General features: G+C 41.0%; 1 protein-coding gene across 1 annotated transcript; it reads right to left on the bottom strand.

Annotated features, from left to right (window-relative positions):
• Nucleotides 1–5,424: 5,424 nt before the first annotated feature.
• On the bottom strand, nt 5,425–12,985 carry dpt (dermatopontin). The gene is made up of 4 exons (XM_034149732.1): nt 12,655–12,985; nt 7,870–7,995; nt 6,761–6,868; nt 5,425–6,537 (listed from the first exon to the last, which is right to left on the bottom strand). Exons 1-4 carry the CDS (start codon nt 12,927–12,929, stop codon nt 6,471–6,473), a joined length of 576 nt encoding a protein of 191 aa, XP_034005623.1. The 5' UTR covers nt 12,930–12,985; the 3' UTR covers nt 5,425–6,470.
• Between the last annotated feature and the right edge of the window lie 1,135 nt (nt 12,986–14,120).

A 14,120-nucleotide genomic window follows, 5' to 3' on the forward strand; every position in this document is an offset into this window, starting at 1 on the left:
GATGTTTCCTTCTGCACTTTTTCTCTCACGACAACAGGGCATGTTTGTTTTGTTCTTTGAGGGGAAATGTTTTTTTGAAGCTGTTGTTGGCCTGTGGAGAAATGTGATCATAAGAAATGACTCTGGAAAAGCTGCAGATAGAGCCATAAGAAATGAATGCAACTGATTATTTAATGTTGTTTTTATAGGCAATCATTTAAGCTTTGTTAGTTCCAGGTTTAATATGTGCAATAAGTTCATTTCAATAAGTTTTGCAATAAACATTGAACCAGTCCGGCCCTCGACTAGTACCCATTTTTAAATGTTGGCCCACTGTGTATTTGAGTTTGACCCCCCTGCTTTAAATGGTCGGTAACACTTTAAAAATACTGTGAAAAAGGAAAAAAATGATAATTAATAATGACAATGTTTACCTATTATGAGTAAGGCTGTGTTTTATGTTTTTGATGCAATTTGTTGGTTGGTTTATCGAGCTGTCAGCAGTATTAAGGAACAAAATAGGGCCTAACTGACACGATGGGCTCACAGGAACTCAGATGCACGATTCAGTTAACTCAAAAATATCTTTTATTTATAAAAGACTAAAGCTTCAAACTTAAAGCTACAAACAAAAACACTTAATAGGAAAAACTTAGATAATAAACAAAAGATTCACTATGATAACAGACATGGACTCGACGTGGAGACAAGACGAACTGACACAAGACAAAGGGAGAGAAGGGCTACATATACAGGGTGTTTCTCAATGTCGAGTACGCTTGCTTGGTAGCACACGTCTTCCGAGTCACTTGCTTCAGAAGCGAGGCAAGAATACTTCTTAGCCTCGGAAAACAAAGAGTGGAACAGGCTAGCAAGTGTGCAGGTGTGCGTCATATGAGAGGCCCCGCCTTACATCTTCCGCCACAGATTTGGGGAAATTGGTCCGTGCGCAAAGCATTGTGGGGATTTTAAGACCGCGGAGTCTACTCATGTGCACACTGGATATTTCTCCAAACGAAGTGCGCCGGGCTCGGTAGATTTCCAAGTATGCTGGAGATTGGAACAGTCCTTCGGCGGCACTCGATGACGTAGTATGCTTGAAATAGTGGCTCTGGAGCGGCTTTACTCGAGATTGAGAAACACCCACGGACACAAAATGCACAAAGATACTCAAAATCACTACAAAGTGACTCAAAATAACAACTAAAAGACACAAAATGGCCATACACATACACAAAGTCACTACGAAGACACACAAATCATCTCCAAAAAGACAAAAGTTGGGGTGTTGTCCTCCAGAGTCACAGAGCGGGGTGACAGTTGGACCCTTGGACGAAGAAATATGAATAACCAAAAGATAGATGAAATGTAACCAAAGAGACAAAATGTACTACAAAACCGCACAAAAACAAGTTAACTTAGTTTCAAAATGACTTCAAAGAGGCAAAAAAATACTATTAAAAGACAAAATAACGACACAGAGACACAGAGATACACAAATGAACTTCAAAGTGACTCAAAATAACAACTAAGAGACACAAAGCGGCCACAAAGAAACATAAAAGCATCTACAAAAAGACAAAAGTTGGGTACAAAATCAGACAAAATGCCTACAAAGATACACAAAATAACTTCGAAGTGACTCAAAATGCCTACAAAGACACCTAAAGCAACTACTTTTCTCCATGGTCACAGAGCGGGGTGGCGGTAGGACCCTGGGAGCCTCGTTCCTCTCGGAGGCTTGATATCGGATCCCTGTGGTCCCTCCTCTCCTCAGGCGTGTGTCTCTCCTCCGTCCGGCGGCCCCGGGGACAGCTGTGTCGCCGCGGCTTTGGCCCCGTGCCCCGGGACAGCAGCTGCCATAAACAAATAGTGCTGAAAGCTACTGGCCCGCTCCCCAGCTCTTTTCAAGACGAGCCGCCTGACCTTCGCCCAGCTCACTCCATTAAGCTCCAATACATTTTAACAGGACTTTGGAGAGTTGGGGTAGTAAAGAAATGCAGCTTGACCCATTTTAAATGAAAGAAGTGACATGAGGACAAAGTGGCCCAGTCAATCAAAGAGAAGTGTACCAAGACGAGACAAAAAACTTCTTCAAAGAGACCAAAACAGCTGCAAAGAGACCGAAAAGGACAAAAAATAGCAGGAAAGCAACTACAGGGACTCAAAACAACCACCAAAAGACTCAAAACAACTACAAGGAAAGATCAAATGAGGACAAACAATCAAAATGACTACAACGAGACGCAACGCAACTACGTCTACAAAGAGGCACAATTCACAACAGGGACACAAAGAGACACAAAGCTACAAAGAGACAAAACACAACTACCAAGAGACACAAGACAAGGAATAGAGAGGCTTAGAATACCACAAAGTGAAACAAAAGAGACCAAAAAACAACTAAAAAGAGAAACTAAACTACAGAGACAAAAAAACATTTACCAAGGGACACAAGAAAAGTATATTAAGACACATAACAACTACCAAGAGACATGTAACATTAACAACATACAAGTAGTCATGAAGAAACGTCTGTTGACTTTTAATTTAGGTTGCTGTTCATTCGTAGCTTAAAGGTGGGGTAGGTAATTTTGGAGAAACCGGCTCGAGTGCGCCAGAATTTGAAAATACACAGCCGGAAAAATCTGCCACTTCCTTACAGAGCGCCTCCTCCAACACACACAAATGCGCATATGACCAATGAGGGCACGAGATAAGTTTGTGCACAGATGGAAGGCTGACAGGCAGGTAGGCCATCCAGTTATTTTAGCCGGGCCGGCTCAGATGATTGGTCGTGCTTTTTACAGCGCCACGGCTTCCACAGATGACAGATGACATGACGGGTAATAACTGGAAAAGCATGACATGGGCCCTTTAATTAATTTCCATGCCTCAGTGTTCATCACCTTTTCATACATGTGTAACTTACTTAGAGAAAGTCTAACACTTTGGGAAATATGTATTTTTTTGTAACTTTAAGTAGCATGAACTAACACTTTTCCCTCCTCCACTGTTTACATCCGACTAACTATCACGTGAGTAACAAAGTGATTTGGTTGATAAAGTAATCCCTGATGTCAGAGCCCTGCTGCGGCGTGTTATGGAAAAAACAAAGAAGTGTTGAGTTTGCCTTCAGCCAAGTTAAGCTGCTGAATAACGTCATGGCTGACTTCATCCTCGCTGTGTTTTTGGAGGGCTTTCACTCTCACATAGCGAGATTATCCTTTCTCTCACAACACTTTCCCTCCACATGTTTGTAAGATTTTAATAAACACGGCAATATGACATTTTAAACATCCCATACTTTCGTGTTACCTGTGCCAAGGAGGTTATGTTTGTTATGGTGTTTGCAGCAGGAACAAATATTGGCCTGATATAAGTGATCACTTATAGAGGTGTTCTGTAGTAGAGACAACCTTCAAATCCAAGGGTTCATTTTAAAGAGGCTATATAAAGTTTATTTTCAGGTTTATACTTGCATTAGGTATTTCTACGGGAACCTGCTTACATGCTTTATAGTCAAACAAATATACATTATTTTCCTCATACTGTCCATCTGAATATACGTGTATTCACTTTCTGACTACAACGCTCCATATAGAGTGGTGCAGGGATGACGTATTTACCCGGAAGTAAGCTGCGCATGGGTTTCCTCGACAAAAAAGCAACGGGATTTCTCCATAGGATTTTGGAAAATAGCTCGAAATAAGGTCTGTGGAAAACGAACCTGTTTGATAAATGCACGTTTTGCCGGATAATCTCCACATGTCTACCCTACTTTTATAATTTTCTAATCATAAATCTAATCGCCAGAAGCAAAATGCTAACGTTATGCTGTAAAGGAACTACAGCCGAGTACAGCAGCACGACATCAACGTCACGCCAACTTAAGATCCATATTAAAAACTACAGATTCAAAATGGTACAAGTTGAAGCGTTTGTTTGAACAGTTAGCAGGAGGCAGGTACTTGCTCTCAAGCAGAACAGGGCAAACAAACTTAGCGGGAGTGTTTACGTGTTTGACGTAATGACGTACAACGTCCTCGACAACCCCCATTAGTACAGATCGTGTTCACACCGGAATAAGTTCCCTGAGGGAAGATTACGCAAATGAAGCCGCTGATGTCACTTCTTCTTCTTCTGCTTTGGGTTTACTGGCAGGCCGCAAACCACTTCACGGCGTATACTGCCACCCGGAGTCCACGGCCGGAAGTCCCCGGAGTTGGGGACTGGCTTCAGTAGAAGCTGCTGGGACTCCCAGCAGCTTCTACTGAAGCCTTCCGAGTAAATCGCCAGAACGCCGACACCTCCTCATCACTCCACCGCTCCCATGTTTTTTTTTTGTGTTGCCATAAGTTAGTCTCTCTCCGTTGGTGCGCTGGGCTAATGCTAATGCTAATAATGCTAATGCCAGCAAATACAATGGCGGCTTCAAAACACTTTTCAGAGTTTTACGGGGCGTGGTTTGCAATTCGCCCAGCCAATCAGAAATTGGTACTTTTTTTCTCCCCAGGATAGTCCCACCTCTCTAGCAGGCACTAACAAGGGGATAAAAGTTCTCATGAACTAAGTTCTCTTTTTGGTGTGAACGCAAAATTCCAGGAACTATCGGAACTAAACGGGAAAAGTACTCCGGTGTGAAAGCGCCTATTGGCTCTGAGACGAGGGAACCGGTAGTGGTAAAATGCTGACTCACTTCCGGGTTTTCGGACTCGTCACTGCACCACTCTATAGGTGCCTGTCTCTTTAAAAGCCCCTCCCCAAAATGTGTTTTGATTGACTTGCTAGAAAAATTGCAAAGTTGAGAGGGTGTCGCATCGGCCAAAGAAATACTTATTACATTTTGGAAGAAATCTGAATCGCCGCACGGAAACAAATATTTCAGAGAAATGGTTAATGACTGGAAAAATTTCCATGAACACCACTTAAGTCGAAAGAACAACTTGGACACAGATATTATTTTTATTTAAATACTCTGAGCAATACAAAACTTTACATATCTTATTTGGAACGTAGATGTTGTTCTCAATTTACAACTTAAAGCTTATGAACATTCCGAAATCGAAAGAACTTCCGAACTTCGGGACCACCGGAGAAACACTTGAATGCACCATTGGCCGGAAATGTTATCATTGGTTTGAGTAAATGACAAATAATGAGTTCATAAAGTATGTGTCATTGAATAGCTAATAAGATAACAATTATATGCAGTTTGCATACATTTACTATTTTTTAACACTTATATTTTGCACACGTTCTTGCATTTTGTATTGGATCCTTTTAGGTATTTGTTAAAAATTCCCAACTGATTTCTTAAACCTTTAAAGTATTGTTAACTGTGTTTAAACATTATTTGGATTGAATTAAAAAAGTTGCAACTGTCAATCATATATAGCTAACGTGCAAATAATGTTTAAATACAGTATATACACTACACGGTATTTATCAACCGGATCCGAATCATGGAGGCCTTCATGGAGATCTCCACTATTTAGATTTTCCAACAACATGCAAAACAGTTTTCTTGGCAACATGTTGAATGAATGAACACAACAACACATTTAAAAGAAGGGGATGCTTTTAATCCCATTTCCACACAGTATAGTTACATGAGTTCCAGTACAGTACAGTATATAACATGTGAAGTCAGCTGAAAGCAGATTACAAAACTCTTCATTACAAAAAGTCCTGATGCTAGAGGCTCTATATATGATATGATAGGTCTATATTTCTTTCAACACAAACACAATTGTTCCCTTCAAGACAATATCTCAATCAGTCACACCCTGCATCCCACTGAGTGTTTTTATGACCGTGAAAATCCAACCAAATGGCCTTCACCGCCATGTGACCTTCACTAAGAGAGGCTGGAGCCTGGTTGGTGTTTTCCACCACCATGACCACAGCATCCAATTATCAACTTTGTTTTTTGGAAGACTTTCACATGCTGCCAAATGACTTCCAGTTCCTGCAGCAACCACAAGTCACGGTGCCTCGCTGTCTCGCGGACGGCCACTGGGCTCACAGGGAGGGGGGGGGGGGCAGGAGCTCCAACAAGCCGTGTAGGACAGAGAGTGAATACACATACTATACAGAGATGCTGTATGAGAAACCAATGTGAGTTTGGAAAATTGCACAATATACATTTATTTCAGTATACCTCAACAATGGAATTATGATCAGTAGAAATGGCCATGACATGGGACCTTTAAAAATGTAAGACTGGATCACAATTTATATTGGAGTTTCGGGTTTTGGTGACATAATTCCTTTGTTTGTTTGTTTGTCTAGACATTTAACTAGTATGTGAGCAGTGATGTGTGCATGCCAGACTTACAAACAGTGATTATACAGGGTGTGTGGGCGATGCATTTAACAAAAGTAAATGAAACTGTGAATCATATCAGATATGCATAATGTCAGTATTATGTTTTTGGTTAAATGTAAGAGTAAATATAGTTGTGCTTTTATATAGTGAGGGGAAAGTTCTATAAATTCTCAAATTCACAGTCAAAGTCTGTCATTCTGCACAGGATGTACTTCCACTGCCGATCCCTGAAACAAAAGACACAAATCTGTCACTTCAACAATCATAAATCATACAATTTTACTGGTTTGTGTTTGGTGTGCCAATACATTCTGGTCCCATCAGGCAAACTCCGGAGATATTGTCTTCCAATTGAGAGGATTTCAACCATTTCTGGATGGATTTCCGATCCAAACTGTGGCCTCATGGGATCAGAAGTTATTAGGAGATAAACAGATGTTGTGATCAAACCTCAGAACTCCACTGAAGGTGGACTCGGCTCCTCGGATGAAGAATCCATAACTGGGGACCACCATCTCGCCCTCCTCTCTGTACTGCTCAGGGACGTCACTGGTCTTCCTGTGGAGGCAAATTAGCCGTGTGTGGCATGTTGAGTATCACAATGTGAAGCTTTAAAAGTATAATTGGACTCATTGGGAAATATGATCATTTGGTTATCTTGCCAAGATTAAAACAAGAAGATTGACACCATTCTCATATGAAAACAGTAAAATTGTATCTTTGTGAAACATTTGTATAGGTTATAAGTCAAAGCTGTGTGAAATTATTTATGAATGTACAGCAACACGTGTCAAGATGAGCTTGTTAGGTGCATACAGTCTTTCAACACAAACTACTCGGGGAGGTTTAGGCAACAAAAACACTTGCTAAGGTTTAGGAAAAGATTGTATTTCTGGTTTAAATAACTACACATGAAACACTTGGTTAAGTTTAAGACATCAAGCCTATAGGTAAACAAAAGATTGTGATTTGGTTTAAAAAATAACTGGAGAAGTGCTATTAGTTAAGTTTTGAAGTCACGTGACAGTTGTCAGTAAGGGCTTATGTACTAAAGCTACTCACGAACATGCGATGGCATGAACCTGCAAGTTCGGATAGTCCTGCGTTTTTTGGGTCCATCCAGACCACTCGTTCCTATGCAATATCTTTCCCTAATCTACTTTTCTAATATGTGAACTAAACAATTGATTTAGTGTGTAAGTTACGCATGTATTGCTACGAATGGTAGCGCAAAACAAAAGCCCTACAGCTTACTAATCAACATGTTGAATCCTGTTTATTTCATCCTTACTGAAATTATAAAGTGCAAGTTGATTTATGTGCAGGACTATATCTTGTCTTTGAGTTGTGACCTCTAAGAATTTGTACACAAAATAACCTCTGTCAAACCAAAGTATTTAAATAACACTAAAGTTTGTGTACACACATTAAGTGTATCTCTTTTATTTAGTTAGTTAGTGTCTGCTTCTGCTTCCTAGGAGTCTGGTTTCGATCCTTTTCCCAAAGTATAGAAGTATCTTAGTATATATTTCCTGTAACAAAGCCCTGTGAGTACGTACATGCAGGAGTAGGGGCAGCGGCGCTTGTAGTAGCAGCAGTAGAACTGCCACTCTCGGTCCAGAACGGACTCAAAGTACTTGCTCTGCACGCCGGCCACCAGCCCGTTACGAGTGCACGTGGAAGTCCTGCAAAGAAAAAGTGAGTCAATCAGTTATTACTTTAAAAAAAACATACATTTCACTATATGCAACTTATATATATATCAATAATTCCAGTTACTTGTATATAAACTATTCTGCACCATTTCTACTATATTCTATTTTATTTTATTTACTTGCACTATTCTCTGTTTTATTGTGTTGCACTGTTGGAGGAGCCTGTGACTGTAGCTATGTACACATGACAATAAAAGCCTTGAACCTTGAACTATATTGACAGTGAAAAACACAGAATGTCAGTCTCTCTCCTTCAAGTACTTCCTCACTTCATTGAGAGGTGACACATTAGAGAGAAAAATGCATCTTTATTGTTTGAGGTTAATACTGGTTTGTTGACAGTTTGTTTGTTTATGACCCATATACTACGCTGTCACCACAACACAGCCAACAATACGAGGTTCGAGCAGAAGGAACTGCCCCACGTTTGTCATGGAAACATTCGTGTCCCTGCAGGGTGAAACTGCTGTAACTCAAACAGACAGAGTCGTAAAGAGAGGAAGGTGTGGCGGCAATAGAGAAATCATTGTTTGTCTTTCAATCTGAGGGCTGGGTGCAGTCGAGTTTACCTCCAAATGGATCTAAAGAGCACCAAAGAAATAGCTCCCAAAACCTTGAATAAGTTATCTGGAGCCGGTTACTGGTTTTGATTCAAGCTGCTGTTTAAAGGTCACCTATTACGCAAAATCCACTTGTCCATGTCATAACGATGTTTTGGCTTGTGTAACCATTAGCCAATCACCAACCAAGGTGACCCCCCCCCCCCCCCCCCTTATCACCTGAATCTCCTCCTAGAGCACCATTGTGTTCTTTGTAACCAAATCTCTCTCAGAGGGGTGTGGGGAGGGGCTCCTTATTTTCATCTGAAGTAACAGACAGAGAATCAGCACTTTGGAAACAGGGCTGAAACAGAGGGGATTATGGGTAATGCTGCAATGATCTGTTTGGTGTTTCAGCCAATCAGAGACAGGTTCTGGATATATCTGAGACCTGTGATATATTGATGAAAAACAGTATAATAGGGGACCTTTAAGAGATGTCAGGATACAGTTCTACCTCCAATCGAGCTTTTTCTCAAAGTTACGTAATTAGATCAAACATCCTGTGAAGTTCAAAGCCTGAGGAACATGTTTATGTGAGATTGTAACTCTCTCTCTGGTTTTTCTGAATGACCGGATCCAGGAAAAGTCTGCAACATGTGGTCCATAAAAGCATCAGAATGAGAACTCTCTGAAGGCCCGTTGGAGATTGGCCTGTTTCACTGGAGGAGGAAGTCATGTTTCCAGGAACTGTCAGAGGAAGACACACACACTGCATATTGAATTGTGATTTTTACAGACCCGGAGGAAACAATGGACAGAACAATAACTTTTTATATCTCTAGTTGCACAGTTAAAATCACAGTTGTATAACATTTTGCTCTCTGCACAATCTAAGAACAATAATGCCAAAAGAGCAATTATTAACAATAGTTTGACCATGTTAAGACACTGCTAACATCACTTGGTTTAAATGTATTTCTAGGGAGTAAAGTACAACTGTCTCTTGCAAATAATGTTTCCAAACTACTCAAATACATTCTCCATTACGTAGCAAAAAACGCAGCTAAACTACCTGGTTAGGTTCTGGGAGATATCATGGTTTGGCTCAAAAACTGTTTTACCCAGCTTAAGTTACACATATAAAGTTTAACGTCACGTTAACGTAAGTAGGATTTGAGTTTTGGTAACCCTAACCCTCCACACATGAACCCTTTAGACTTTGTTTAGTGACTTATTTGTGAAAAATCAAAACCAAATGTGGGACAAAATTGTCGTCCTTCGAATTCACGTTGATTATTGATCATGCTGCATGTTTGATTTTGTGGACAGGAACGGAGGGAAAAGTTACATGAGAAAGTGTTTAGCTTGCAATATTGAAAGTAGCAAGGTGGAGTGCAGAGACTGAGAGAACACAAAGAGGTAGTCAGAACAGCACATCGCACCGGCCTTGACTTCGTATGGGAGCCGCGCGCCCCCGCAAAGCTAGGAAGCAACATTATGGTTTCCCGCTATATCTGAAGAAACGTTAGAGAAAACAAATTAGTATGATGGTGCCAGAGTAGGGAGGGACTTCCACAGGCCGGCCGAATGCTGATTGGAGGATTGTGTTGCCAAGAGACTCTATCTGAGTCTGTGCACCAACCACAGAGAACCAAGTCTAAACCGCGGTATCTCTTCAGCTAGTCTTGACCAATCATAAATGTACGGGCAACGCCCTGTGTAATAAAATGTATTGTCGCACGAGGTTGGAGGCTCTTTACGGATTTGGTGGTTACAGATTACAGCTTTGCGGCCTGTGATTCCCAAAGACGTGATGAGTCCTTGGCCAAGTAATATATATATTTTGCTCTCTTTACAATAAATAGTTAAACTTAGAAGTTGTTTGTCTTTCCTGGAATTCTGAACCCAACACAACCCACAAATGAATTTTTTAATTTTTTATTGTGCATACATATTTTTTAGCAGTGGTTGTACTACTGCAGTTTAAAATGAGTATCCACTAGCGAACCAGTGCAACCTGGTCTTTATGAGACCAAAGACTTCCTCTGGTTGCAGTTTTTTGTAATGTTCCAGATAAAGATTGGAGATCTTCCACTCCAAAAACACGGGTGGTTTTGTTCATACAACAGTTTCAGAGTTAAACTCCACACAGACGCCTCGTATGGGCCCGTGTTGTCTGCTAATAGTGACCTTTAACAACCTGTGTTGTTGGTCAAAGTATGTGCAACTACACTGAGGTCTTTGATCTGTTTCTCCTCTTGTTAATTGGAACAATGTCGGACAAATGGTCCAAAGATGTGCCTCTGACGTGGTTTTTAACAATGATGTGCCTGTAACAAATCTTCAGACATGTTTATCTGATGAGAGAACAGCTGCTGAGCAGAGCAACAGAGAGTTTTCCACAACACTCACACGTGTAATCTGGCTAATATGGTGATGTCGTTTCAGTGCATTTATGAATTATTGTAGTCGTATACCATTCTCAAATGAGACACAAGTTGGCATTGTACGTTTATGCAAACCACAGATGTGTTTAATGATGTTTGCAGAAATGGTCAATGCCACAATCTTTGCACGATCATTCTGCATCATTTATATTCTGTATATCAGCACTGATTAAATCCCTGATGACTAAGACGTTTTCCCTCCAAAATCAGCGCATAAAGGCGGGTTTGTTTACAAGGAAATTAGCCATGAACTCCCTTCTTATTGCCAATAAACAAGTTTGGGTTTCAAGGTCACAAACACCCCGAAAACAGGCTTAGTAAACAGTGATGTTCGTTTTTCCTTTTTTATATATCTGTTTCATATTCAGTCTCTTTCAAGTATTTAAATGAAGTTTGCTTGACAATAACAAATAACATTTCTATCAGTGGACTCTGGTGACTTTGAGCAGAGCATTAATTCTTTGTTTTGTACATCAATAAATTATAATAATTGTCTAAATCCCTGTTTGAGGGATTATTCACTGCACTAGTGTCACGAGGGACGGAAATGATCATCGTGTCCTCCGGGTGTTTCCGTGCTGAATTCGATAAATAAGACCCAGCCGTTTGTCCTGGGAATGAATGCTGATTGTAAACTTTCCCACTGAAGACAAAAGCCAGATGTGATTGGGTTTTTTGGTCCAGTGGGAACGGGGGCTCCAGTGTAATGTTTGCAGTAAGGCAAACATGAGGAAGAACCCTGGACAGACATCCTGCAAGGAAAACCAATGAAATTCAATTTGTTTGGATTCTTTAAAATCAAATCAGTCAAACTAATGTGATATTTTTAAGTTTGAATGTTCCCAAACTCTTATCTAGCTGATAAAGTCAACGACAGTAGAAAGCAGTTCTTCAATAAGTAAATAATTCCCCCACCACTCAATTCAACCGTGGAAAACCATGTCTGTCTGTCTGTCTGTCTGTCTGTCTGTCTGTCTGTCTGTCTGTCTGTCTGTCTGTCTGTCTGTCTGTCTGTCTGTCTGTCTGTCTGTCTGTCTGTCTGTCTGTCTGTCTGTCTGCCTGTCTGTCTGTCTGTCTGTCTGTCTGTCTGTCTGTCTGCCTGTCTGTCTGTCTGCCTGTCTGTCTGTCTGTCTGTCTGTCTGTCTGTCTGTCTGCCTGTCTGTCTGTCTGCCTGTCTGTCTGTCTGTCTGTCTATCTATCTATCTATAAATCAAAGGAAGTGAAAGTCAAAGGAATTAGGAATCAGGTATTTCAAAAGGAAATAATTCACCCACCAGGGAAAAACAACAGTAACATTATTTGGATCCCTAAAAATCAAACAAGTCCAACTACGATTGTACTTAAAGTTTTAATGCAGCTGGAAAGTTAAAGAAAGTAGGAAGCATGTGTTACTCAAATAAATCACCCACCACTCCATCCCACCAGGTCAAACCAATGAAATTGATCTTTAAAATCAAATGAGTGCACCAACAATTGTAATTAAAGTCTCAATGCACTTTAAAACAAGGGTTAAACAAGTATTTTTTTAATTTATGCATGCTTTGCTGTCTTTGGCTCTTTTCTGCTGTAACAAATGTAAATGTCCCCTTTGTGGGACTAATAAAGTTATCTGATTGTGATTCTGGTTCTTCAGTACGCACCACTCCATGCCCCCTCGGTTGATGTCGTCCCACCAGCAGTCACTGGGCTCCCCCAGGCCCTCGGGTGTCGCCTGGCACTCGAAGGACCACAGCCGGTCCATCCCATCGGCCTCGCTGTAGAAGCTCCTGAGGGCCACCAGCACCTCTCCGTGGGGACACTGGAAGTTGAAGCTCTGCCGAAACCCGTTGACCCAGCCCATGTCGTGGTGGTCCTGAGACTGAGAGGCCACTGAGACCAGCAGAGAGGAGACCAACAGCACCAGAGCAGGACTCATGTTGCAGGAATCAGGTAATCAGTCGTTCTGCTGCTCTTCCCTCTCAGCTGCCTCGCTTTAAACTCCTCCAACTCTTTTGTTATCCAGATGTTTTGGTTACCAGGCGTAATGTGTAATTTGCTCCAAGAGTGGACGTCACTGGAAATTTTTAAGGTCGACTTTGAGACAGAGCTTTAACGAAGTGAGTCGTGGATAAGGGTTTACCTTAAAACACAGCACTTTCAGATTATAGGCAATTTGGATATAGTTTGCAAATGTTAACCATCTAATTACTCTGACTGTTAAGTTGGCAGCAAGCACTCTGGTTTTTTTAATGGATTTTTCCATTGTATAGGGTCGTTTCGGATAATAAAACTGTTTTATTTAATCATAAAAAACAAGTAAATAACATATAGTTCCAAACAATCAATATTTTATTGTGACAGTATCTTGTGAATATATTGATTATTTGTTTTACCAATGCATCATTGCCAACAAGAATAGCATGCAGAAAAGTGCAGATATTTGCTAAAGTCGTTTCCCTAAGTAAATGATTTGTGAATCCACCCCGTGATTCAGGTCCACTCCAAATTGAACAAGGGTTTTCCAAGCGGCAACATCTGGTTTTATCAGTTAAAGGTGGGGTAGGTAATTCACTTCAGAAACACTTTTTGTTATATTCCATGGAATGCTCTTAACATCCCGATAGCAATGAATACATTAAATGCTTTGACAATAAATACATACAAAAATGTCATCTGAGGAAGCCGTGGTGCTGCAAAAAGCAGATGGCCTACCTGCCTGTCAGCCTTCCATCTCGTGCACAAACTTATCTCGTGCCCTCATTGGTCATGTGCGCGGTCATGTGCTGGGACTCCCAGCAGCTTCTACTGAAGCCTTCCGAGTAAATCGCCAGAACGCCGACACCTCCTCATCTCCACCGCTCCCATGTTTTCTTTTGTGTTGCCATAAGTTAGTCTCTCTGCGTTTGTGCGCTGGGCGAATGCTAATGCTAATAATGCTAATGCGAGGATAATAAAATGGCGGCTTCACAAAACCTTTTTGGAGTTTTACGGGGCGTGGTTTGCAATCCGCCCAGCCAATCAGAAATAGGAACCTTTTTCTCCCACGAAAGTCCCTGCTCTCTAGCAGGGACGGAAAAGGGGGTGAAAAGGTTCTCGTGAACTAATTTTAGTTCCGGATTCTTTTGGT

This window comes from Trematomus bernacchii, unplaced genomic scaffold, assembly GCF_902827165.1.
Source record: "Trematomus bernacchii unplaced genomic scaffold, fTreBer1.1, whole genome shotgun sequence".
NCBI lineage: Eukaryota > Metazoa > Chordata > Actinopteri > Perciformes > Nototheniidae > Trematomus > Trematomus bernacchii.

Excerpts from the sequence above, each read along its gene's own strand:
- dpt (XM_034149732.1), bottom strand. The coding sequence starts at position 12,929 with ATGAGTCCTGCTCTGGTGCTGTTGGTCTCCTCTCTGCTGGTCTCAGTG. Across the intron at positions 7,996-12,654 it reads AACCGAGGGGGCATGGAGTG|GACTTCCACGTGCACTCGTA; the intron begins GTGCGTACTGAA and ends TTTTCTTTGCAG. Across the intron at positions 6,869-7,869 it reads CGCTGCCCCTACTCCTGCAT|GAAGACCAGTGACGTCCCTG; the intron begins GTACGTACTCAC and ends TTGCCTCCACAG.